Source organism: Bos javanicus, chromosome 11 (genome assembly GCF_032452875.1).
Source record: "Bos javanicus breed banteng chromosome 11, ARS-OSU_banteng_1.0, whole genome shotgun sequence".
NCBI lineage: Eukaryota > Metazoa > Chordata > Mammalia > Artiodactyla > Bovidae > Bos > Bos javanicus.
Genome location: NC_083878.1, coordinates 72,983,010 through 73,009,699, shown reverse-complemented (window position 1 = coordinate 73,009,699; position 26,690 = coordinate 72,983,010). Strand labels below are relative to the sequence as shown.

Sequence of the window (26,690 nt, the reverse complement as noted above, 5' to 3'; positions counted from 1 at the left end):
TTAATTACTGTAGCCAAATGGCAGCCCTTGATACCCTAGAGTAAGTCCTCCAGCTTTGTGATTCTTCAGAGTTATCTTGGCTGTTCTTGACCCTTTGTATTTCCACATAAATTTTAGAATTATTTTCTCAATTTCCACCAGAAAACCTGCTGGGATTTTAATTGAGATCAGGTTGAAAGTACAGATCAATTTGGGAAATAATTAATATCTTACCAATATAGATTTGCAACCCATGAGTATAAAATACCCTTCTTTTGCATATAAATATTCTTTAATATCACTTAGCAATGTTTTACACTTTTTGTCGAGGTTTAATTGTTTGTTGTTGATATGTAAAAGTATAATTGGTTTTGACATATTGACCTGATAGCCAGCAGCGTGGTCAAATTCACTTGTTAATTTTCATAGTTAACCTGTGGGTTCTTTTTTTAACATATAATCATATCATCTGAAAATGACAGTTTTATCTTTTCCTGTTCAATTTTGATACTTAAAAACTTGTTTTTCTTGCTTTGCTGCACTAGATATGCTTCTAGCCCATTGAATAAAAGTGGTAATGAGGAGAGTCCTGTGTCCTGTTCTGGCCCTCCTCCAGATTCGTCCCCTCAAGTAGACTTGCCTCAAGTTTATTCAGAGCCCAAGTGCTCCCATTAGAGCACAGAACTCCAAATTCCCTGTCCAAATGGTTCTGAGCCCACTTTCAAGGCCTGCATCAGCCACTTCCTAGGTTTTGTTCTGCTTAGGGATGGCCAAGGGGTTTAATAGAGCTCCCACGTGTGGTCTGAGAAATTCACGTGCCGGCGTCTGATGCCCTTCATGGTGCAGGATGCAGAGCTGGGAGTATGAACAGAATGGCCTGGGCTCCAGGCTGGTGCACAGGGGCTGGGCTCTAGGCTGGGGGCTGATACTGTCTACCCCTTAGCCACCAAGTTCTGAGTTGAGCTCCGAGTCATACTATGAATTCAAACCAGGACTTCTGTTATGAAGGTGCCAAGGTAGGAAGACACAATGTGTTTAATGGCTTATTACACTGAATTATAATTTTTAAATATTTAGGTATGTGATATGTGGACCTTCATTTACACTCTTACCCGGGGTCTCAAAAATGTTAGGATGTGTCTATTAATCTGTTGGTGACGGCAATGTTTGCAGTTTTACTTTGGATCTTAAATACTTGATTCAGATATTTCTGATGTTCACATTATCTGAGTAGAAAATAGAAAATTGCTCAAAACTACAGGAAAGTTGATACTTCCTTATGCATTTAAAACCATTTGGCACAAGTGATAAGGCTGGAGCTGTTTAAAAAAGTCTGAAGCACCCTGGAAATCTGGGTTAAAGTTCAGTTATGTATTCATTAAAGCCACATTTCAAAATTTCCATAGAAGAGAGAGAGGAAATAGAGTCTCTGATCATTTCAGTGACTCCTCAGAGGAGAGAAATTTATGGGTTCCTCATTCAGAAATGATCTGAGAGTTGGAAAATTTTTTAAGTTCCAGAACAGACTTGGAAAAACTCAGACATAACCTGAGGATACCTGAACTTTTTGTTGAGAGGATGTATTATCTTGAAATCAAGACATCACCTAAAGGTCAGGAGTGAAGATGCTGAGTGTGAACTTTACAAAGAGGAATTTAGAAGTGGGGTTCCAGTAGCCTTTGAGGGCAGGGTCATGCAGTCAATTACAGGAGTCGCCTGTGTTAGAACACCTCTAGCCAAAGGTCCCACATAACATTAGCTTAAACAAGATAGAAGCTTATTTCTCTGGTTCATTTAATAGCTCAGAGTGGACATAGTCCAGGGCTGATATGGGGGTTCCTCGAGGTTGGGAACCTAAGCTCCTTCCGACCTTCCTTAGGTTGCCTCTGTCTGCTGACCATGACATACTTAGCATCACGTGCCAGCCTGGGAGATAGAGAAAAAGGGGGCAGGAGAGGGCACAGCTTCCCCTTCAAGGCACCATTCAGAAGTGGCACAGGCACTGCTGCTCATGTGCATTCTAGCTGCAAGGGATATTGGGAGGTGTATCTTTTTGGAGAGGTCAAATGCCCAGCTAAAATGGGTGTTCTGTTATTAAAAGGAGAGGGGGGAAATGGACATTGCAGGACAACTATTATTATTATATGTCTCACCTCCCCAACTGAGATTCTTAGAAAGGACCCTGGCAGTGTCAATCACGCAGAGGCCTTTTGGAGAAAGTGCCGAGATGTGCCCAGAGGGCATGCCCTCGTCCTGGTGGGCTGGTCCCTTCTCTAGTGAGACTAAACTGAAGTACATCCAGAAGTGCAGAATGCTTGTAGATCAAAAGCTGTAACATCACTTCATGAGTGTCCTGATGGAAACGGGTTGCTAAGTAGCTTCTACTCTTAAAAGTCATCAGATCAGATCAGATCAGTCGCTCAGTCGTGTCCGACTCTTCGAAACCCCATGAATCGCAGCACACCAGGCCTCCCTGTCCATCACCAACTCCCGGAGTTCACTGAGACTCATGTGCATCGAGTCAGTGATGCCATCCAGCCATCTCATCCTCTGACGTCCCCTTCTCCTCCTGCCCCCAATCCCTTCCAGCATCAGAGTCTTTTCCAATGAGTCAACTCTTCGCATGAAGTGGCCAAAGTACTGGAGTTTCAGCTTTAGCATCATTCCTTCCAAAGAAATCCCAGGGCTGATCTCCTTCAGAATGGACTGGTTGGATCTCCTTGCAGTCCAAGGGACCCTCAAGAGTCTTCTCCAACACCACAGTTCAAAAGCATCAATTCTTCGGCGCTCAGCCTTCTTCACAGTCCAACTCTCACATCCATACATGACCACAGGAAAAACCATAGCCTTGACTAGACGGATCTTTGTTGGCAAAGTAATGTCTCTGCTTTTGAATATGCTATCTAGGTTGGTTATAAGTCATCAAGCAGCTTTTAATTCCTGCTTGGTTGGATCGCACAGCTACAGACAGTTGTGCAAGTGTTTCTAGCTTTATAAATTCTTATTTGGTTTCAGAAACTGGCTAAACTGCTGCTCTGTGGCACTGAGTTGGTGACAAATATCCAGGTAGCTGCAGATATCAGAGAGATCCACAGGCGAGTCGAGGAAGAAGAGATCAAGCGTCAGAGGTGAGGAACCTCCTGGGCTCTGCAGCCTGGGGGATGTGAAGTGTCTCTTCTCTGGGTCCCCAAATTCTCCCAGTTCTTTATCAAACCTGGTCTAGAAGGATCCACTTCATGCCCTTTTAGAGTCCCCCTTCCCTCTGCTCCTCCCTCCCTCTCCCCCTCCTTCATTGCTTCCCTCCTCCTTCCTTAAGTGTTACCTTTCTAATGTGTTCCAAGCCTGGTGGATACAAAGAGGAGTGGACATGGCCTCTGCTCTTGTTGTTCATAGTCTGGTTGAGATAGATGTGCAACCTCCACCCCACCATGATTTGCGTTAAAATAAAGGGAATGGTTACCCACTCCAGTATTCTTGCCTGGAGAAATCCATGGACAGAGGAGCCTGGCGGGCTACAGTTCATGAGATCACAAAGAGTCAGAACTGACGGAGCGACTAGCACACGTTACAAAGGTATGTATGGGCTTCCCGTGTGGCGCAGTGGTAAAGAATCCACCTCCCAGTACAGGAGACGTGAGAGATGTGGGTTTGATCCCTGGGTCAGGAAGATCCCCTGGAGTAGGATATGACACCCCACTCCAGTATTCTTGCCTGGAGAATCCCATGGACGGAGGAGCCTAGCAGGCTGCAATCTTTGGGGTCTCAAAGAATCAGACACGACTGAGCACACACAGTACATTACATGACAAAGTTGTGTATAAGAGTTATGGAAACAGTATAAGGTGACCTTTAATTTTCCCTGGAGAGATTAGAGAAAACTTTTCAGGCAAAGTGATATTTGAGGTGGGCCATAAGGGAAGAATAGGAGTTGGAGGAACCAAGGAGTGGGCATATTAGTAACAACTTGTACAGAGGCATGAGATTGTATGATGCTTGGGAATGGCATAAAAGTGAGGGATGTATAGGGGTGGTGGAAGAAAAGGATGGGGTTGAGAAGGTAGATTAAGTTGTTCTGGGTTTAAACTAGGACTTCCCTGGTGGCTTAGAGGGTAAAGCATCTGCCTGCAATACAGGAGACCCGGGTTCGATCCCTGGGTCGGGAAGATTCCTTGGAGAAGGAAATGGCAACCCACTCCAGTATTCTTGCCTGGAAAATCCCATGGACAGAGGAGCCTGTAGGCTACAGTCCATGTGGCCACAAAGAGTCGGACATTTAATCATAAAAACCAGACCCATGAAGGCTGTGTACAAATGTAGCAGCATGTTAAAGAATGTTAAGCAGCATGTTAAGGAGTCCACAACCTCAAGTATAGAGTGTCGGGGGATGATGGAAACTCTTCTGTGGCCAACCCTCAGCTCCAGGCCTCAGCAGGTGGGTGGTTGGCACACTACCTCCCAGGGTTCAGCTTCCTTGACAGGGAGACAGAAGGTGCTTAGCAGGATTCTGCTTCCTTGGTTTGCACACAGAGGACTGATAACATCAGGATCAGAGGTCCTCAAGTAAGCTCTTCTTTGGCTTGTTCTTCAATGAATTCCTTACCTATAGTCCAATTACAAAAGCAGCCCACAGGGCCATCTTGCTTTTCTCAGCAGGTACATACACAGTGCGATTTTCACAACAATATTTTCATTGGCTCTACATAAGTTCAGTTCAGTTCAGTTCAGTCACTCAGTCGTGTCCGACTCTTTGCAGCCCCATGGACTGCAGCATGCCAGGCCTCCCTGTCCATCACCAACTCCCGGAGTTTACCCAAACTCATCTCCATTGAGTTGTTGATGCCATCCAACCATCTCATCCTCTGTCGTCCCCTTCTCCTCCTGCCCTCAGTCTTTCCCAGCATCAGGGTCTTTTCCAGTGAGTCAGCTCTTTGCATCAGGTGGCCAAAGTATTGGAGTAGTTCTCTCCATTAGCAGCTTTACCACTGTCACTAAGATATCATTTATTCTTTTTTTTTTCGGATTTGTTTATTCACTTATTTATTTTTGGTTGTGTTGGGTCTTTGTTGCTAGTTGTGGGGAGCAGGGGCTGCTCTTCATACGGTGCACTGCCTTCTCCTTGCGGTGGTTTCTCTTGTGGAGCATGGGCTCTAGGCACGCGGGCTCCAGTAGTTGCAACTCATGGGCTTAGTTGTCCCACGTCATGTGGGATCTTCTCAGACCAGAGGTCAAACCTGTGTCCCCTGTGTTGGCAGGCAGATTCTTTACCACTTCCCTGAGCCACCAGGGAAGCCTGATATAATTTATTCTTGAAATTTCCCACTGCCTGTCAAGGCCTGGGGACTGAACTGACTGATCTCCAGCAGGGTGACTGTGGAAAGGCCCTGAGGGCCCCATTGAGGAGTTGGGCTTCTCTTGAAGCCCCTGAGGAGAAATGGAAGGTTGTGGGTAGCGGCTGTAAGATAAATGTGGGTTTTGGAAATGTAATCCGACAGCTGTTACTCATGTTTTGGAAAAAAAAAAAAAAGTTAATGGAATGATAAGATGTCCTCCATGCCCTAGCTTAAAAGGTGGGAAGGAGAGAAGGGATCATGAGATATTTATGTTGTAATTCTTTTTTTTTTTTTTTTTTTATGTTGTAATTCTTTTCATTAAGGGAGTTTTCATTCTTGTTTGGGGACCATCTCATAGAAGAACCGGTTACTGAAGTTGGGAGAGTGTTGCAGGCACATGTCCTGGTCAGAAGGGGCCTCACATCTCAGCCCTAATGCCTCCTTCTATCCAGTCCCTTCCTTGGTGTGCTCCATCACATGGTTTCTTTGGCATTTTTGAAATTCTGGGAGACCACTCCTATTTTTCATTGCTAATGGTGGTATTTTCCTTTTTGTATGTTCCACTATTATTAAAAGATAATAATAGGAGTGCCATTTGTTAAGTGACTCCTGTGCTGGAAATCATCATGTTTAATCCTGACAACAGTCACAAGAAGGTAGATACTTCTGCCCTCTCTATTCTACAGCTGAGAAAAATGGGGCCTGCAGAGGTTAAGCAACTTGCCTAAAGTTGAGAGCCAGTAGCAAAATCAGGATTTGAACACAAGCTATGGGACTTGTGGTCAATTGCTTGTGATCAAGAGTCACCGTCTTACTCAGAGGATATGACCAGTTGACTCTTGAACTGTGTGTATGTTTGTACAGCTTTAATGCTGATCCATTTTTGTCCTGGGTCACTTTGTTTACTTGGCCTATTGTTTACAGTCAAGCTTTAAACTAAAAGAAGATTTCTTAGAGTCTGGTTTGGTTTGCAGTGGTTCTAAGGGCTTGGTACCCTGGCCTGTTTTCCAGATCCTAGAGAATCAGCCCATACTCTTGGAAAGCAGCCTCCAGAACTGGTTTGTTTATATATTTGCAGACTTGAAAAGCTGGAGAACGAGGTCAAGACCAGCCAGGACAAATTTGATGAGATCACCGTCAAGTGGGAGGAAGGCAAGCAGCGGAGAATCCCTCAGGAGCTGTGGGAAATGCTTAATGCCCAGCAGGTGCACTGCGCAGGGCTGATCGAAGATAAGAACAAGCTGATCAGCGAGTTACAGCAGGCAAGAGCCTGGCCCTGGGTCCCGCCACAGGGGATGGAGCTGGGGGAATGCGTGCTTTTCCTGAATGGAGAAAGGCAGAGGCCTTACTTCGTTACCAAGAATGTGGTACAGCTTGGGCAATACACTTAAAAATATTTTTAGTCAAAGTATGGTTGAATTACTATGTTGTGTTAATTACGGCTGTACAGCAAAGTGACTCAGTTATACATAGATACACATTCTTATTCATATTCTTTTCCATTACGGTTTATCACAGGATATATTGAATATAGTTCCTGTGCTCTACAGTAGGACCTTGTTGTTTCACGCTATACACTTTTTTTTTTTTAAAGATTATTGTTTTTAAAAAAGTATATATTTATTGTTTGGCTGTGTCAGTTGGGGCACACAGGCTCTTTAGTTGTGGTGTGCAAGCTTAGTTGCTTGGTAGCATGTGGAATCGAACCAGTGTCTCCTGCCTTGCAAGGTGAATTCTTGGCCATTGGACCACCAGGGAAGTCCCTCAGGCAATATCCTTTTAACCGGAAGAAAAAGTTCTGTAGTCATTTTAGAATCATTGGCTGCCTAAGAGAAAGATGTCCTGTTGTAGTAAATGCCGTTTCAGGCTTTCTGTGCTTAGTTAAGGAATGGAACAGTCTGTAGTAGATGTGTGCCCATGTTAGAACATGGACATTCGTTGCTCGGCAGGAGCCACCGGGTTTTCTGGGAGCCTGCAGGGAGATGTGCAGCAAGTAGTCCTTTCGAGGTTTGATCCTGGGCTTCTCGTTGAGGCTTTGCCCTGAGCTGAGCCTATGGGCTCCAAACACCCATGCTTCTCCCTGGATAAGTGAGGAAGAAGCCTATCCAGCACCTTGCCTCTGTGCGGCTGTATTTTCTGGTGCATGAGCTGATGGGAGGGGTCTGAGGGTGGTCTGGGGGTGGGGGGCTGGCAGCCTCTGGCTTCTGTCTCAGTTGGTGACCAACCTTTGATGTGCTCTTCTCTAGGAGTTAAAAATGAAAGATGACCAGTACGTGAAGGATTTGAAGAAACAGTCAGATGACATCTGCCTGCTCCTGGAGAGGATGGAAGAGCAGGTGAAGAATGTGATGAAAACCTTTCGCCAGGAGCTCCAAAATATCGAGGTAATGGTGTGTGAGAGAGCTGCCCCCTGGTCTGGGAGGAGGCCCACGGCAGGAGGCCCTGGGAGGAGGCCCCTGGGGGGCAGGCTGGCTTGTCCTAACCACCCAGGGAGGGCCCTAGACTGCTGTCATTGCTCCATCTCACTGCTCTCACTGAGGTCTCTGCTCTAGGGTTTCATTCATTTGCTTGTTCATACATTCCCTCCTCCAACAAATATGCAAGTGTCTACTAAATGGCAAGTGCTGTGCCAGGGGCCGGGCAACAACCAGGGACAAAGTCCTGGGTGGGACCTGTATTCTAGCAGAGGCAGCTACACAGTAGACAGATAGATTACTATGTATGTAATTTGACAGGCGGTGATAAGCGCTTGGAAAGAAGATAAAACAGGGTAAAGTAAGAGGAGTAGAGGAGGGAGATCAGTGTTCCAGAACATCAGGTGGTTTTGAGCCACTTATCCTACGTATTTATGACAGTCAGGGATGTGGGGAGGGGAAAGGGGCGTGCCAAACAGAATCCAGGAGCCTGTACTCTGGACTGGCCTGAAATGTTAAGGACTGACATCCAGACAGGCCTTTCCAAATATGGAAGAGAGCCAAGAGGCGGGGGCCTCTCTCTTTGGATTAGCACAGACTTATCTCTGCATTCCCATCCACCCCTCTCCACCCCCTTTCTGTGAGCTCCATGCTGCCTTTGCTTCATGGAAACCCCAGCCACTGTGATGCTCTCACTCGAGTCCCAGTGGAATACAAGCCAGGGTTGGCCCTGTGACTTCTAGGCCCTGGCCGTCCCCCACTGGACATAGGACGGCTGGCACACTTCCTCTCACAATCCTTGTGAAGCGTAGGCTTTGTAATAATCCCCATGCAGCTCCTTCCACGGTGCTTTGGGTGAATGAAACCTGACAAGTCTGCATTTGGGTTCGACTTGTGTGGGTGGAGATGCGATGCTGCTGCTGCTGCTGTCTGAGCGCTCTTTGATGCTGTGGGACCTGCCTGATGAAAGCAGACACAAGAGCCCTTTTTCTTTCTGGTCGCAGAAAGCATTTGAGGTGGAGAGACAGGAGCTGCTGACCAGCAATAAGAAGAAATGGGAGCGGGCCTTACAGGCTCACAACGCCAAAGAGGTCAGGGAGTGACCCGTGGGGGAGGCGGAGGGGGTGTCAGTGGTGATTCGTAGAGTCTGGGGTGGCTCCTGCTGAGGCTGAATTTGCCAGCTTTTCTACCTTGGGGAAGGCTGCTGGAGCTGCACATCCTGACTGCGACTGCCAGGTCGGCAGCAGGGCCCGTGGGCGGCCCCTCTTGTGGTGGTGGTGGTTGGTACCACGTGTGTAGCCCTCTGGTTTCACTGGTCCTGCCGCTCTTGCCTTTGTGTCCTGGGTATCTCCCCCAGCCATGGGTATTTGTGGCCCTAGAAACTGTTTTAAGACATATTCTAAAGGATGTGAGATTATCAATTTATTTCAGAGACGTAAAGAACAAAGAAATAATATGACCAAAATCCATTAGATTTTTTTTTTTTTCTTAGAAATACAAATGTCTGATGGCAGGGTCTGCACTCTTAGAGTCTATAGAGTCAGGACCCTGTTAAGCAATGTAAGCCATGGCCTTCGAGTTCAAAGCCTTGGGGCACAGGGGTTCTGAGAGCAGAGAGACTCCCCTCAGAGTTAGAACAGGGATGGGGCCCGTCCTTCCCCTTGTCTCCCTGTGCCTTTAGCTGGAATATCTGATGAACCGCATCAAGAAAGTGGAGGACTATGAGAAACAGCTCAACAAGCAGAGGATCTGGGACTGTGAAGAGTACAACACGATCAAGATCAAGCTGGAGCAGGACGTGCAGGTGTGACTTGTTTCTCCGCCAGGGTGTCTGGGCGGCTTGGCAGACAGAGCACCTGTGAATGTCTCAACCTTAGCAACCGCCCATAATATTCTAGAGCTAGTCCATCCAACCAATACTTACTCATTATGTGCTCTCAGTGATCATATCTGAAGGAGCTTATTTACAAGAAACATGTGGAGGAATTCTTTCTGTTAAAAACCAGTGGAAAACTGCCAAGATGCTGAAGGAGTCTGGAAACCATGGCATGTGAGGGATCATTGAGAGAATTGTGCATTTTTGCCAGGTGGAGGGAAAATATCTCTAGGGTCAGGTAATGGTAGGGTGGCCACCATGTGATGGGTGCCCACCATACTCCAGGCACTTAACACACAGTTTCCTTATAGTAACTATAATCCTTGTAGTAACTCGAAGGGGAGAAATCACTAGCATCATTTTATATGCCATGAAATTGAGGCTCAGAGACAAGGCTGTTTATTTATCTGGTAAATGGTAAGCCCTGGATTCAAACCCAGTTCTGTGTGCCTTGGTAACCTCTGTCTTTCCCAGTATTCCAAACAGCCTCCTGATGCTGGTTGAACATAGCAGTAAGGCAGATTCTGACTCACCATCAGAAAGAACTGCCTCATGGTTGGAACTGTCTAACACAGAAAAGGGTCATCCCACAGAACAGAGCCCTTTTATGTCATAAAGTATTCAGAGGCTGAATGACTGTGTCTGTCTTCAGTGGAGAAGAAGGATTCCTGCAGTGGGAAGGGGGTTAGATTTTCTGGTTTCTAAAGTTCTGTACAAACCTAGGATTCTGTGTTTCAACATCGGTTAAAAAAAATTATCCCTAATTATATTTAGATGTAACATGGTTGCATCTTAACATTCAAGCATGTTCTGTTCATTTCAGTCTTCATCTAGAAAACCATGTTACAGTTTTTCCACATAGCCTTTGGTAGGATTTCAGTTCTTAACTCCTCTTGTAGCTTTCTATAATGAGATTAAATTAAAAAACCCTATTAGGGAATTCCCTGGCAGTCTAGTGGTTAGGACTCAGCACTTTCACTGCCGTGGACCTAAACATTACAAAAAAAAAAACCCTATTAGACTAAAAATATTTTTCCAGTCTTGAGAATTTTCTTGAGCCTTTCTTAATATTAATGTCAGGGAGCTGAGAGTTACTTACAAGGAACAGTAGACTTTTGTGAAAAAGCAGTGTGGCTTCTGTGGGCTGTACACATTACACTGTTGATGAAAATAGCTATAGTTAAGTTTTCTGAAGTTATCTTGGTTCTATGATTATTTACATGATAGAAGTACATACTGGTCTCTAACAGTGAAATAATGCAACCTCACATTCTTTTTTGTTGTTTTGTTTTTCTTTTTGCAGTAAAGACCTTTAATAAAGATCTACCCTCTTAGCAAATTTTTAAGTATACAGTATTGTTAATCATGAGCTCTTGGTTGTACATTATATTTCCAGGACTTATTCACCTTGTACAATGAAACTTTGTAACACTTTGACTAGTACCTCCTCATCTTCCCCTCCTCCAGCCCTTGCTACTGCTACTGCTAAGTCGCTTCAGTCGTGTCTGACTCTGTGCGACCCCAGAGACGGCAGCCCACCAAGCTCCCCCGTTCCTGGGATTCTCCAGGCAAGAACACTGGAGTGGGTTGCCATTTCCTTCTCCAATGCATGAAAGTGAAAAGTGAAAGTGAAGTTGCTCAGTCGTGTCCGACTCTTCGAAACCCGACGGACTGCAGCCTACCAGGCTCCTCCGTCCATGGGATTTTCCAGGCAAGAGTACTGGAGTGGGGTGCCATTGCCTTCTCTGCCTCCAGCCCTTGACAGCCCCTCATTGCAAATTCTCCTCTCTGCTTCTTTTTAATTATTTTAGATCTCACATGTAAGTGAGATCATGCAGTATTTGTCTTTCTGTATTTGGCTTATTTCACTTAGCGTAATGTCCTGCATGTCCATTTCTATTGTTGCAAATGGCAGGATTTCCTTTTTTTAAAAGCTGAATAATATGCCATTGTATGTATATAGTGTTAGTTGCTCAGTCATGTCCAACGCTTTGCGACCCCATGGACTGTAGCCTGCCAGGCTCCTCTGTCCATGGAGATTTTCCAGGCAAGAATACTGGAGTGGGTAGTCATTCCCTTCTCTGGGGAAATCTTCCCAGCTCAGCTTCGAACCTCAGTCTCCTACATTGCAGGTGAATTCTTTACTGTCTGAGCCACCAGGGAACCTTTTAAAAATCCATTAGTCCATCATCAGATATTTAGATTGTTTCTATATCTTGACTGAAGTGAATAATGCTGCAATGAACGTGGGAATGCAGATACCTCTTCGAGTTCCAGATTTCAAATTTTCAGGTTACATATTAATATTACCTGATCAAATAGTAACCCTGTTTTTAATTTTTTGAGAAACCGCCATATTGTTTCCATAGTGGCTGTACCAGTTTGCATTCCTGCTAACTGTAGAAGGATTCTCTTTTCTCCAGACCCTTGCCAATGCTTGCTGTCCTTTGTCTTTTGATAACAACCATCCTAATAGGTGTGAAGTGATATCTCTTTGTGGTTCTGATTTGCCGTTCCCTGATGATTAGTGATGTTGAGCATCTTTTCATGTGCCCATTAGTCATCTTCATGTCTTCTTTGGAGATATGTCTATTCACGTTCTTTCCCCATTTCCTAACTGAGTAACTTATTGCTGTTCACTTGTAGGCTTGGAACCTCATGTTCTTAATTCAATGTTCAAATGCTTGAATGAAGTCAAGAAGTTATTGAAGGACATGAATGAAGCCAAGAAGGACATGGGACATGAGGAGATTATAGAGGTTAAGAGATAAGACTAGGGAGGTGAGGGGCAGAGAGGCAGGTAGCCCAGGAGACCTGGCTGTCCTGGCTCACACTGTCTGGATTGACTAGTGGTGAGGTGTGGGTATTTGGGAGACAGACAGATGGAGACTCTCAGAGTGGGAACCTGCGTGCAGTCCATCAGTGTAACAGTTCTTCCCTGTGTCAGAATGACTATACTTTACCACATTTTACCCTTGAACTGAGAAAAGGTAGTTGAATCATGGATTACCCATATTGCAATATGTGGAATATTTTAGTACATTGAATTTTATCATAGTGCCTCTGAGCTGTAGTCATGATAGCAAAGTCAGATAGCATCAATTTTTGTCAGAAAGATATGGCATGCAGCTTACTTTCTATTACTAATTCTTTGCACTGTATCATTTCTAAAATATAGAACCAATTTTTTTTGCAAACCCCCAAAATATAGAAGATCCAGTACCTATAGGTTTGGCTTGACAGGTACAAGAAGTAAAAATAAGAAGGTATACTTTTCAGTTCTTACTACTAGAAAGGTCATATTAACAATGAACAAAGAGAAACCTATAAACATTATATACTCAACAATTTAACCACCGATACCCACCACTCCAAAAAAAAAGTGCTAGGAACACTTAGTTCTTGATGTAGGAAGCAACTTTTATTTTTAGGCCTTACGTGCTCATTAAAAATTGGAAAATGGTTTAGTACAACTTTAATGCCAGAATATTAATCACAAAAATTAAATACAAGTTATTTACTTAACAAGTATTGTGAACTTACCTGGTGCAAAGCATAAAAACAAATAAGATACAGTTTCTGTCCTCTAGGACTTTACAATCCTTTGAGTTAGAAAGCAAGACCGTGAATAGTGTAAGTAGTTAAGAGAGTGAATGAGGGCTTCCCCAGTGGCTCAGTGGATAAGAATGCCACTGCAGGAGACATGAGTTCAGTCCCTGGTCCGGGAAGATCCCAGGTGCCAAGGAGCAACTAAGCCCATGTGCCACAATTATTGAGCCTGTGCTCTCGAGCCCGAGAGCCACAACTACTGAAGCCCGAGTGCCCTAGAGCCCTTGCTCAGCAACAGGAGAGGCCCACACCACGGTTAGAGAGCAGCCCCCACTCTCCGGAACTAGAGAAAACCCCACACAGCAGCAAAGACCCAGCCGGGTCAAAAATAAACAGATAAATAAAATAAAAATTCTAAAAAACGATAAGTTCATATTTGTTGTTAATGGCCACAAAGGCCATTTTTTTTTTTTTTTTTTTAAGAGTGGGTGACAGGGAAGAAAAGGGTAAGCAAGAGTTTGGAATGTGGAATCTGTAATTCCTAACAGAATCCCTGGGGCCCCCTCCAGCCCCACAGGTTGAGATCAGTGGTAAAGAGGCCCAGTGGTGTCTCTTTATCAGTGATAAAGGTGCCCAGCTGAGAAGGCCAGAGGGAAAGGCTGTACTAAATTTCTGTTCTGCTGGGGCGATGTTGGCTACCAGTATCAGCCTGGGGCAGGAGTTGGCTTCAGAAAGGAGCTCCCTTGCTCCTCCTCCTGCCTCAGGAGAAAGAGAAGAGGACGGTGATCCACACCCACAGTCCTTGGAACACTGAAGGATTTTGGTGACAGGTTAAATTATAATCTTTATAAATGATTCTTCCAAACTAAACATGATGTTTTGCCATTAGTCTATATAGAAACACAGGATACAGCTTTGCAAAAATATCTTTGGATAATTGAATAATAAGCACAGACAGTTCTCCAGGCAAGAATATTGGAGTGGGTAGCCATTCCCTTCTCCAGGGTATCTTCCCTGACCTAGGGATCCAGTCTGGGTCTCCCATATTACAGGCAGATTCTTTACTATTTGAGCCACTAGGAAAGCCCTAGTTCCCAAAGAATATTAACAAAAAGCAGGAGTAGATATTTTCAACAAGAGGAAATAAAATTGGCTAATAAATATTCAACTGCATGCACAAGCAAAAGGCTGTAAATTAAAATGATCCAGTGACAGACTATTATTATTATATATATATTTTTGCCCATAAAACTGACTTAGATTTAAGGTCTGTTTTTAGGTCACATCCACTGGCCGGTTAGCTCAGTTGGTTAGTGTGTGGTGCTAAGTTCTTTCAGGTCACAAAGAAAAAGACATGGCCTAATTACTTTTGTTCAGAGTTTTGTAAGCTGTGTTCAACTAGGTGAAATATTGATGATGGTTTCACAAAACCAACAACAAAAAAATGGTGCCAGTGGTATTTTATTCCTTTGAAGATGTATTATGTAGGAAAAATATTTACATAATGATTATTATGTAATAATCTGCCTTTCAGAATGAAATTCACAGGAGAATTCATATGGTAGGGCTCGCATTTATAACTTACATGCTCTTCCTGTGTTATAAATATAAAAATTGTTCTATTGCCGGGGTCCAGCCCCGGCTGATCCAGGGTATTCAAAGCGGGGATGGCATTGGCGAGGATCAGGATACAATAGCTTCAATTAGATATTAATTAGAGATGTAAAGAGTAATAGAATGAGGATAGCTCAGTAGGAAAATTCAGTGGAGAAAAGAGGCTGAGTAGCTTGGTTTACGCGGGAGACCAATAAAACTTCAAGACAAGAAGTTTGCACCACTTACGTAGGCCGCAGGCGTCCTTCCGTGCTCCCGAAGGAGAGGAGACACTGAGGCCTCCCTGGTCGGATCTTAGAAGCCCAGGCATAATTAGTAAGCATGGCGGGTTCCGCGCTCCAGATGGAGACTCAGCCAGAGTGAGAGAGCGACATGGGGAGACCAGTATTTCGAGAAACTGATCCCAATTCTTTATTTTCCATGGTCTACTTTTATACACTGAGGTGTTATGCAAAAGTCACGCGGGGTCAGCAGTCCTGACTTTTATCAAAGTCAGGTGCTTCATACAAATGTATACAGAGGTCTTAGGGGTGTTACATCATCTTCTGGCCAGGGGGCCTGCTGACAATTTATGATCCTCTCCTTGTGACAGCGGTCAGTCAACCAGGACACTTATTTCTCCAGGGGTGATTATTCTTAAAACAGACGCCACCCAAATAAAGTTACATTCCTATAGGGTGAGGGTGTAGTGGGTTTTAGTTAAGGAAAGAATTTACTTAGCCTAAGGTCTAACGTGATTAATATCAAAGGTTAATACTTATTTCGTCTATATATTCATTAATGTGTGTAAGGGGAGGGATATGGAGACTTAGCAACAAACATTGGCTCAACAAATGAAAAACCCTTCACCAATACAATTTCTAATCAGCCCACTATACTTATACTAATGGTTTTCTAACTTTTCTAAGGAACCTGTTTTTAGAAGGTTTAAAGCATCTCGTGCCTCTCACAGTTGGGAGGCTGTGAGCAATCACATGTGGCCGGACAAGCCTGTCAGGCAGGCTAGAGAACCTTCAGAGGAGTTTGTAGGTTAAAACACTCTTGTCACGCCCAGGAGTTTTTATTAACTGGAGCTCTAAGTTAACTCCTTCTCCGAAAGAGGTGGTGGGGGACAGCCCCCCGTAAAGTCAGAGGTGTAGATGAGCACAAAGTAGTAAAGTAGGCAGGTTCTGGTTATGGGGGTAGATGCTCAAGGATTTCCAGGGGGACTCCTGAGGCTCGATCCCGCCTTTGCGTATGTCGAGCCTCCTTCCTCATGACCTTTGCCACGGGCCGAGTGCCTCACTCTGGCCCCCAACATTCTATGGCCCAATAAGTTTGGCAAATGCTGTCTTAGTGACAGGGGCTCATTGCAAAGGAGGTCCATGGACACGGTTAGAGCAGACACCCAGATGCTAAGGGTCATGGGGCTCCCCAACGCCTTGATCCCAGCAAAGCCTGGAGCTCGCTCATGATCGTCCGAAATCCAGAGCAGCTCTGGAGATCCTCCTTCTCTGTGAGTGTTCACACTCTCTCAGATTGTCACCATCCAACAAAAAACTTTTCTATTGGACTTCTGTGCCAGCTGTGCTGAACAGTGGCCTCCCCAGTGTTCAGGGCTGGTCCCATTTGAAGCAGCAGAAATGGTTATGATTGGAGCACAGTGGCATGAATCATCATGACTTTGCCGGAAGAATTGCTGAGAATCTCTTCCCCCAGTGGACATAGCACACAGCCATCCCTAGAAGGTTGCAGGGCCCAGAGCAGTGGCTCAGGCTGGAACCACCCTGGGTAATTGCACTTGAGATGAAGCTGTGCCTTCAGCATCTTGTATAGGCTCGTTGGGATACTGTCAAGTCAGAAATTTCTAAATGAAACTTTAAGCATGCTCAGCAAGAGTAGGGTGTGGCTCCAGGCAGCTCCCTGCTCTGCCCCAGGCCCCCTGCCCCAAGGGCCAGGCCTGCCCTGCATGGTGCTAAGCGCTGACAGGTGGCAAGTTGGGTACTTGCCCACAGTCAGTGGAGTGTGAACCATAAATTGTGGGAATCAATTTACTGAGAACCTTTGAACCTGACTTCGGAGAATCTACTGTAAGAAAGTAAAATACTCCCAATATTTTACATGCAGTACTTCCCACCATTATTTTATAATATTGAAGATTATCAAAGCAACATAAATGTATTTGTACATGTATAAATGTATATACTATAAGGAAATAATAAAACATCATGGTATATGATAAATATTTCACATATGGTAAATTATAATATAAAAATATTATGTGCCATTGTGTGCTTAGTTGATCAGTCTTGTCCTTTGACAACCCTATGGACTGTAGCCTGCCAGGCTCCTCTGTCCATGGGGATTCTCTAGGCAAGAATACTGGAGTGGGTTGCCATGCTCTCCAGGAAATCTTCTCAACCCAGGGATCGAACCCAGATCTCCCGCATTGCAGGCAGATTCTTTACCATCTGAGCCATTGTCCAGACCTTTAATTTGCCTCTAATGATAAATTTTCTAAGAATTCAGGTAGAGACACTTGTTCCTAAGGTTCCTCCGATATGACTTCAGAACAAATGACTAGGGACCCTCGGGTGTAATAAATTGTACCAGGACCAATTAGAATTATTTTTTTTAAAACTTTAGATTCTTGAGCAACAGCTTCAGCAAATGAAAGCAACTTATCAGCTAAACCAAGAGAAGCTGGAGTACAACTTCCAGGTGCTGAAGAAGAGAGACGAAGAAAGCACAGTGATTAAGTCCCAGCAGAAGAGGAAGATCAACCGGTAAGCTCGCATGCAGAGTGTCTTTCTTCTGGGCCTTTCTCTACTGAAAAGAGGGATGGGTATGTACTCTTTTGTAGGAGTAGAAATTGTTAGAAGTGTAACTAATTCTTAGGGCTTCCCAGGTGGTGCTAGTGGTAAAGAACCTGCCTGTCAAAGCAGGAGATAAGAGACACGGGTTCGATCCTGGGGTCCGAAAGATCCCCTGGAAGAGGGCATGGCAACCTACTCCAGTATTCTTGCGTGGAGTAGCCCCGTGGACAGAGGAGCCTGGTAGGCTACAGTCCATGGGGTCACAAGAGTCAGGTATGACGGAAGCGACTTAGCATGCACGCATAACTAATTCTTATTAAAAGAGGTGTTTTTTTTTTTTTTCCTTTTGAAAACAGGATACATTCAACCAGTTCTGTCCTCCGGACCCCACAGGCAGTTTACAGCAAAAAGAAAAGAATTTACAGCAAAAAGTCTGTCTCCCATATGTCTTTTGTCTGGGTCCTCTGTCCCACCTCTGGATTCGTTTCTTTTCCTTTTTCCAGAATTTCCTTATGCACATACAAGCAAACACAAAGTCTCATGCCCGTCTGCTTTTACACAACCAATAGCATCCTGTACACATTGTTCTGTATCTTCACGATGTTTCCATGCCAGTTCATAGAGAATGTTCACGTTATTTCTTACGGTGTCTTGTATAACACTGCATAGATATGCTAGGATTTACTCAACCAGGCCCACACTGCTGTGCATTTTGTTGACTTCTAAACCCTTGCTGTTGCAAATAATGCCAACATAAGTATTCAGTTCAGTTCAGTTCAGTTCAGTCACTCAGTCGTGTCCGACTCTTTACAACCCCATGAATTGCAGCACACCAGGCCTCCCTGTCCATCACCAACTCCCAGAGTTCACTCAGACTCATGTCCATCGAGTCAATGATGCCATCCAGCCATCTCATCCTCTGTTGTCCCCTTCTCCTCCTGCCCCCAATCCCTCCCAGAATCAGAGTCTTTTCCAGTGAGTCAACTCTTCGCATGAAGTGGCCAAAGTATTGGAGTTTCAGCTTTAGCATCATTCCTTCCAAAGAAATCCCAGGGCTGATCTCCTTCAGAATGGACTGGTTGGATCTCCTTGCAGTCCAAGGGACTCTCAAGAGTCTTCTCCAACGCCACAGTTCAAAAGCATCAATTCTTCGGCGCTCAGCCTTCTTCACAGTCCAACTCTCACATCCATACATGACCACAGGAAAAACCATAGCCTTGACTAGACGGACCTTTGTTGGCAAAGTAATGTCTCTGCTTTTGAATATGCTATCTAGGTTGGTCATAACTTTCCTTCCAAGGAGTAAGCATCTTTTAATTTCATGGCTGCAATCACCATCTGCAGGGATTTTGGAGCCCAAAAAATAAAGTCTGACACTGTTTCCACTGTTTCCCCAACTATTTCCCATGAAGTGATGGGACCGGATGCCATGATCTTTGTTTTCTGGATGTTGAGCTTTAAGCCAACTTTTTCACTCTCCTCTTTCACTTTCATCAAGAGGCTTTTGAGTTCCTCCTCACTTTATGCCATAAGGGTGGTGTCATCTGCATATCTGAGGTTATTGATATTTCTCTCGGCAATCTTGATTCCAGCTTGTGTTTCTTCCAGTCCAGCGTTTCTCATGATGGACTCTGCATGTAAGTTAAATAAGCACGGTGACAATATACAGCCTTGACGTGCTCCTTTTCCTATTTGGAACCAGTCTGTTGTTCCATGTCCAGTTCTAACTGTTGCTTCCTGACCTGCATACAGATTTTCAAGAGGCAGGTCAGGTGGTTTGGTATTCCCATCTCTTTCAGAATTTTCCACAGTTTCTTGTGATCCACACAGTCAAAGGCTTTGGCATAGTCAATAAAGCAGAAATAGATGTTTTTCTGGAATTCTCTTGCTTTTTCCATGATCCAGCGGATGTTGGCAATTTGATCTCTGGTTCCTCTGCCTTTTCTAAAACCAGCTTGAACATCAGGAAGTTCACGGTTCACATATTGCTGAAGCCTGGCTTGGAGAATTTTGAGCATTACTTTACTAGCATGTGAGATGAGTGCAATTGTGTGGTAGTTAGAGCATTCTTTGGCATTGCCTTTCTTTGGGATTGGAATGAAAACTGACCTTTTCCAGTCCTGTGGCCACTGCTGAGTTTTCCAAATTTGCTGGCATATTAAGTGCAGCACTTTCACAGCATCATCTTTCAGGATTTGAAATAGCTCCACTGGAATTCCATCACCTCCACTAGCTTTGTTTGTAGTGATGCTTTCTAAGGCCCACTTGACTTCACATTCCAGGATGTCTGGCTCTAGGTGAGTGATCACACCATTGTGATTATCTGGATTGTGAAGATGTTTTTTGTACAGTTCTTCTGTGTATTCTTGCCACCTGTTCTTAATATCTTCTGCTTCTGTTAGGTCCCTACCATTTCTGTCCTTTATCAAGCCCATCTTTGCATGAAATGTTCCCTTGGTATCTCTAATTTTCTTGAAGAGATCTCTAGTCTTTCCCATTCTGTTGTTTTCCTCTATTTCTTTGCACTGATCACTGAGGAAGGCTTTCTTATCTCTTCTTGCTATTCTTTGGAACTCTGCATTCAGATGCTTATATCTTTCCTTTTCTCCTTTGCTTTTTTGCTTCTCTTCTTTTCACAGCTGTTTGTAAGGCCTCCCCAGACAGCCATTTTGCTTTTTTGTATTTCTTTTCCATGGGGATGGTCTTGATCCCTGTCTCCTGTGCAATGTCACGAACCTCAGTCCATAGTTCATCAGACACTCTATCTATCAGATCTAGGCCCTTAAATCTATTTCTCACTTCCACTGTATAATCATAAGGGATTTCATTTAGGTCATACCTGAATGGTCTAGTGGTTTTCCCTACTTTCTTCAATTTAAATCTGAATTTGGTAATAAGGAGTTCATGATCTGAGCCACAGTCAGCTCCTCGTCTTGTTTTTGTTGACCGTATAGAGCTTCTCCATCTTTGGCTGCAAAGAATATAATCAATCTGATTTCGGTGTTGACCATCTGGTGATGTCCATGTGTAGAGTCTTCTCTTGTGTTGTTGAAAGAGGGTGTTTGCTATGACCAGTGCGTTCTCTTGGCAAAACTCTATTAGTCTTTGCCTTGCTTCATTCCGTATTCCAAGGCCAAATTTGCCTGTTACTCCAGGTGTTTCTTTACTTCCTACTTTTGCATTCCAGTCCCCTATAATGAAAAGGACATATTTTTTTGGGTGTTAGTTCTAAAAGGTCTTGTAGGTCTTCATAGAACCATTCAACTTCAGCTTCTTCAGCGTTACTGGTTGGGGCATAGACTTGGATTACTGTGATATTGAATGGTTTGCCTTGGAAACGAACAGAGATCATTCTGTCGTTTTTGAGATTGCATCCAAGTACTGCATTTCAGACTCTTTTATTGACTATGATGGCTACTCCATTTCTTCTGAGGGATTCCTGCCTGCAGTAGTAGATATAATGGTCATCTGAGTTAAATTCACCCATTCCAGTCCATTTTAGTTCGCTGATTCCTAGAATGTCAACATTCACTTTTGCCATCTCTTGTTTGACCACTTCCAATTTGCCTTGATTCATGGACTTGACATTCCAGGTTCCTATGCAATATTGCTCTTTACAGCATCAGACCTTGCTTCTATCACCAGTCACATCCACAGCTGGGTATTGTTTTTGCTCTGGCTCCATCCCTTCATTCTTTCTGGAGTTATTTCTCCACTGATCTCCAGTAGCATATTGGGCACCTACTGACCTGGGGAGCTCCTCTTTCAGTATCCTATCATTTTGCCTTTTCATACTGTTCATGGGGTTCTCAAGGCAAGAATACTGAAGTGGTTTGCCATTCCCTTCTCCAGTGGGCCACATTCTGTCAGATCTCTCCACCATGACCTGCCTGTCTTGGGTTGCCCCACGGGCATGGCTTAGTTTCATTGAGTTAGACAAGGCTGTGGTCCTAGTGTGATTGGATTGACTAGTTTTCTGTGAGTATGGTTTCAGTGTGTCTGCCCTCTGATGTCCTCTTGCAACACCTACCATCTTACTTGGGTTTCTCTTACCTTGGGTGTGGGGTATCTCTTCATGGCTGCTCCAGGAAAGCGCAGCCACTGCTCCTTACCTTGGACGAGGTGTATCTCCTCACCGCTGCCCTTCCTGACCTTCAACGTGGGATAGCTCCTCTAGGCCCTCCTGCGCCAGTGCAGCCACCGCTCCTTGGACGTGGGGTTGGTCCTCCCAGCCACCGCCCCTGGCCTCAGGCGTGGGGTTGCTCCTCCGGGCCCCTGCCCCTGACTTTTGGGTTTTTCCGTGACATCTTACAGAAAAACCCAAATGAATTTTTTTTTTTGCCAACCCAGTACTTATGTCAGTGTGTGACTTTATGTGTGCACAGGGCTATCTGGAGAATAAATCTCAACTTGTAATTATAGAAGCAGTACATGTGCATTATACAAAATTGGAAAATACCTCAAGTGAAAGTAAGATAAAAACATACGTGCTCAGTTGTGTCTAACTCTTTTCAACCTTACCGCCTGTAGCCCACCAAGCTCCTCTGTCCATGGAATTATCCCAGCAAGAATACTGGAGTGGGTTTCCATTTCCTTCTCCAGGGTATCTTACCAACCCAGGGATCAAACTCACATCTACTGTGGCTCCTGCATTGGCAGGCAAATTCTTTACCACTGAGCCACTAGGGAAGCCAAGATAAAGACAGAAAAATACCATATTCTTACTATCAGAGATTAAGTATATTTCTTTTCCTCTATTAATATACAGATATGATATCATACTGCAACTCTTTTGTAATCTCTTTTTAAAAAGTCAATAACCTCCACCTTTTCATTTCAACAAATTTCATTTCATCTAAATATCTGGATCACATTCATATTCCCCCATTTGTCCAAAGACAGTGGTAAAGAACCCGCCTGCCAATGGAGGAGACCCTAAGAGACTCTAGGTTTGATCCTTGGATCCAGAAGATCCCCTGGAGAAGGAAATGGCAACCCAGTCCAGTTTTCTTGCCTGGAAAATTTCATGGACAGAGAAGCCTGGCAGGCTACAGTCTATGGGATCGCAAAGAGTCAGACAGGACTGAGCGACTTAGCACGTAACATCTTTTGCAGTGAAAAGTGTTAGGCGCTCAGTTGTGTCCGACTCTTTGCGGTCCCATAGGCTGTAGCCTGCCAGGTTCCTTTGTCCATGGGATTTCCCAGACAAGACTACTAGAGAGCGTTGCTGTTCCCTTCTCCAGGGGATCTTCCTGACCCATGGATTGAATTCAGGTCTCCTGCATTGCAGGCAGATTCTTTACTACTGAGGATTTTACTAAACTAGTACCTCATCTAGATCCAGGCATTTGCATCATGTTGTTAAATTAAGTTCCTTAAGTCTCTCTGATCTATGAGATTCCCCCCACCCTTCCACCTGCCAACCTCCTTTTTACATGATGCTTATATACTTATTGTATCCTCTTCTCTTGATGTATGTGTGTGAGAGTGTGGTGGGGGTGAAACCAAAAGTCTAGGTCAGTTATCTTATAGAATGTCTCATTTTTTGAATGTGAAAATAGGAATGATCAGTGTTTGTGTATGGGGGACTTCTGATTTGTTGTTAAAGATTTTTTTAATGTGAACCATTTTTAAAGTCTTTATTGAGTTTGTTACAATATTGCTTGCATTTTAGGTTTTTTGTTTCTTTTTTGGCCTTAAGGCATGTGGGATCTTCCCTTCCTGACCAGGGATTGAACCCAGTTTCCCTGCACTGAAGGTTAAGTCTTAACCACTAGACTGCCAGGGAAGCCCCCAGGGATCTTCTGACAATTTCAGAATAATGCTTGAAAGGGAAAATTTTATTTTTAGAATTTTTAAACTGAAACTATGTCAGTCCTCAAACCTTCCTCTTCCTGTGTTACTGGGGCTACTGTTCAGTAGCATGAAGTCTGAAGTCTGGACTGGGTTCTGAAAGCCATGCCTGTGTCATTTCATGTGACAGATTTCCAGTTACAGAACTCCTATTAGCAGTGAGCTGGGCATCGGTGGCCTGCCTGTGTTCGTCATGCTGTGGCCATGTTTCTCCTAGTGCTGGAACCTTTGATCAACCCCCTCGCCTTCCCCTGGTGCCCTGTGTGAAGCTCTTCCATAGCACTCTTCACACAGTTCTGTAATTAGCGTTTGTCTTTGTCTCTGGCTGCACTGATAGTGCTGTGTACTCAGACATATCCTTGTATTCATCTTGGTATTCCAACATATCCTTGGCACAAAAGAGACCTTTCATGTTTGATGAATGAATGAGTGAATGAATGAATGAGTTAGTGGACTAGTTAATAGTATCAGCTCTTTCAGGATGGGGCACTTGTATATCACAGGCTTGTGGTGCAGTTTTTCCTTTCTGTTTTCCTTGCTTCAGAAGTTGAGGGAGGTTATTTCAATCTGTGAGTCAGCACTAGATGTGGCCCCCGACAAGTGCTGTGTTGAGGACAGTTCAGTCACACTCTTGAATAAGAGGCTACCTCTTGGTGGGTTTGAGGTTCTGGATAGTTTCAAATGCATTTAGTTCTGGATGATTCTATTACCGCCTATTGCTTTCCTTTCCTCAACCACAGTTGTAGCTGTGTTTGGGAAAATATTTGGGAGGGTTTCCTGCACCTTCCACAAGTCTGAGCCTAGGTTTTATAGAACTGAGTGGAGTAGATAGCAGGTAGACGGAACATACATTGCAGCCTTAGTTCAGCAGTAGACTAACTTTTTTTCCCCCTTCTTCAACTCAGCCTGCATGATGTACTTAACAATCTGAAATCAAAATATAACAAGCAGGTCAAGCAATTTCAGGAGGAGAACCAGACCCTAACCTCAGACTACAAACGCCTGGTGTTGCAATTCAAGGAGCTTCAGAAAGCCATGAGGTATTTCAGGGACGTGGGTCCCAAGGCATGTGTCCCAGGAGGGGGACTGTGGGAGCTGAGCTGGTAGTGACGGTGATTCCATTCGCGTGTGGCATCGCCCGCTTTGGGGAACTGGGCCAGGGCACTAGAGAATCTTTTCTGCTGTCTCTCCTGTCCCTTTACTTGCATGTCACCTGCCTGTTCTCGTAGGTGAGAATCTCGGGCTCAGAGATGGGGCTGGGTCCAGGGTTCCCCCCAGCTCTGCCTCAGTTCTTGCCCTACTGCCAGCTAGGGGTGCATGTGGGGGACTGGTCCAGCCCTGGTGTCAGCTGACCACCATCGGTCACTCTCCTTCCCAGGCATTTTGCTCTCATTGATGACAAGCGGTTTCGGGAGATTTGGCTGATGAATGAAGAAGAGGCGAAGGACCTGATAAACAGAGCCTTTGATGTAGACAGAATCATCAGTACCCATCATCTAGGGCTCCCCTGGATGGCACCCAACTTCTGGTTCCTAAAGAACGTGGGGCCAATTTCTCAGCAGCAGCAGAAGTCCGCCACACAGATCTTAGAGGAAGTCCTGATGGAAGCAGGTGACCGGAACAGAGTCAGAGCATCTGCAGGCTGGAGTGGAGGGGCCTCTGAGAACATGTATTCCCACCAGCAATCTGCTGTCTTGCACTTTTCAAAATCTTTTCATGTGTATTATCTCATTTTACCTTTTGAGCAAGTGGTAAAATCTGGGTAGTACCATGATTTTTAGTACTGTTTTCAGACAAGGAATGTATAGCTTTAAACTTAACATTTGTAAATTTTAGTGCAGAAAAATTTTGGCTCAGCTGCTCTTGCTGATGTTATTCTTCTGTGAAGCAGCTGCTTTCCCTACATTTTCATTGACTGTTTCTAAACTGCCGCAGGGTTGGAAACCATAGAGTGGATGTGTTAGATCGATCTCTAAGAATAAACAGGTTCACGGTTTCTCTCCCACTTCCTGGTCAAGGCTGGATTTTGGTGTGACTTTTCCAGGTAGATACAATTGGGAAGAGTGAGGCATTATAGGCTGGCCAGGAGCACCAGAATTCTCCAGATAGTCTCTTATTTCAACCCCAACCCTCCCATTTTTTTTTTCCCCCAACATAATAGGTTTTCATCAGCTAAAGTGACTTTAGTGCCTTGAAGAGGCCTTTGAAGGTATACATTTTCACAAGGAAAGTGGTTTGACTGTCCCTCACAGTGAACCAGGCTGAGGAATCACCTTCTCTTTCTGTCTCTTTTATGTCCCTTCGCAGAAAAGGAGGGGGCAGATGAGGACAGCTCGGAATCAGAGACTTACCTGGACCTGCCAAAGCAAGTTTCAGCAAGAACGACCCGCAAGATCTTGATGCTCCTGTGTGATGAGTCGGTGAGGCTGGGCACCTGGCGGGAGGCTTTGCGACTTTCTGCCCTTGCTTCTCGAATGCCGCCTTGGACGACACTGGATAGGCCAGAGGTGGCCTGGAGGCAGCAGAGGACCTGCCCACAGGATGGTGCTGTTGTTGGGGGACCCCCCGCTCTGGGCTTCATGGGGTTGTAGAGAAGCTGTCATGCTCCAGAGCTGGCCTGGCTGGCCTGGCTGGCCAAGGGGTCCTCCCTTTGTGGGTCAGCAAGGTGGGTCCATGCCAGCAAGGGACCCCTGCTAATTCATTTTTTTTTAAATGCTTAAATATGCTCATCTGCAAGAGAAAGGGTCCCAGTCTTGCCCCCTTGCATCCATCTGACAGTAGGGTGGCCACAACCTATGGTGGCCTTTCTCTGGGAGCTGAGTTTGCAATTACTTTGAGGGTATTAGGCCTTAAATGTCTTCATTCATGTTAAAAAACCCACTGGAATTGGTGTAACAATCTCGTTGGAGCTGGTTCAGCTAGAAGTCCGATGGTACCCAAACAGAATTGCTGTTTACTTAGGTCTTCGTTTCTGAGATGGGAAATAAGTGGTACGAAGATTGTCAGGCGCCAGTCCACTTGGGACAGTTCTTGGGCACGAGGGGGATCTCCTGCCACTGAGGGCAGCTCCCAATGAAGGAGGAAGTTGACCGACACTCTGCTCCGTCCGCCAGCTTGCTGCCTGCAGCCTCCTGTCCAAGGAGCGCTCCCCCAGGCGTTGCTCCCACTCCGGGGGTGCACCCAGTCTTCTCCCCTCTCTGCCCCAATTGACGGATACTGGGTTCTGTTCCGGTGTCTCCATCTCTCTCCAGCCTTCCTCCCCTCCAGATCAGCACCCACT

The 26,690-nt window shown here is 44.9% G+C and overlaps 1 protein-coding gene across 1 annotated transcript in view; it reads left to right on the top strand.

Annotated features, from left to right (window-relative positions):
- DRC1 (dynein regulatory complex subunit 1) overlaps positions 1 to 26,690 on the top strand; it is a 38,508-nt gene that overhangs the window by 5,044 nt on the left and 6,774 nt on the right. Inside the window, exons 3-11 of the mRNA XM_061433069.1 lie at positions 2,995 to 3,107; positions 6,388 to 6,571; positions 7,556 to 7,693; positions 8,728 to 8,814; positions 9,405 to 9,527; positions 17,388 to 17,527; positions 24,316 to 24,450; positions 24,789 to 25,021; positions 25,718 to 25,830. Of these exons, the coding sequence (XP_061289053.1) occupies positions 2,995 to 3,107; positions 6,388 to 6,571; positions 7,556 to 7,693; positions 8,728 to 8,814; positions 9,405 to 9,527; positions 17,388 to 17,527; positions 24,316 to 24,450; positions 24,789 to 25,021; positions 25,718 to 25,830 (1,266 nt within the window). The remainder of the gene's footprint in view (positions 1 to 2,994; positions 3,108 to 6,387; positions 6,572 to 7,555; positions 7,694 to 8,727; positions 8,815 to 9,404; positions 9,528 to 17,387; positions 17,528 to 24,315; positions 24,451 to 24,788; positions 25,022 to 25,717; positions 25,831 to 26,690) is intronic.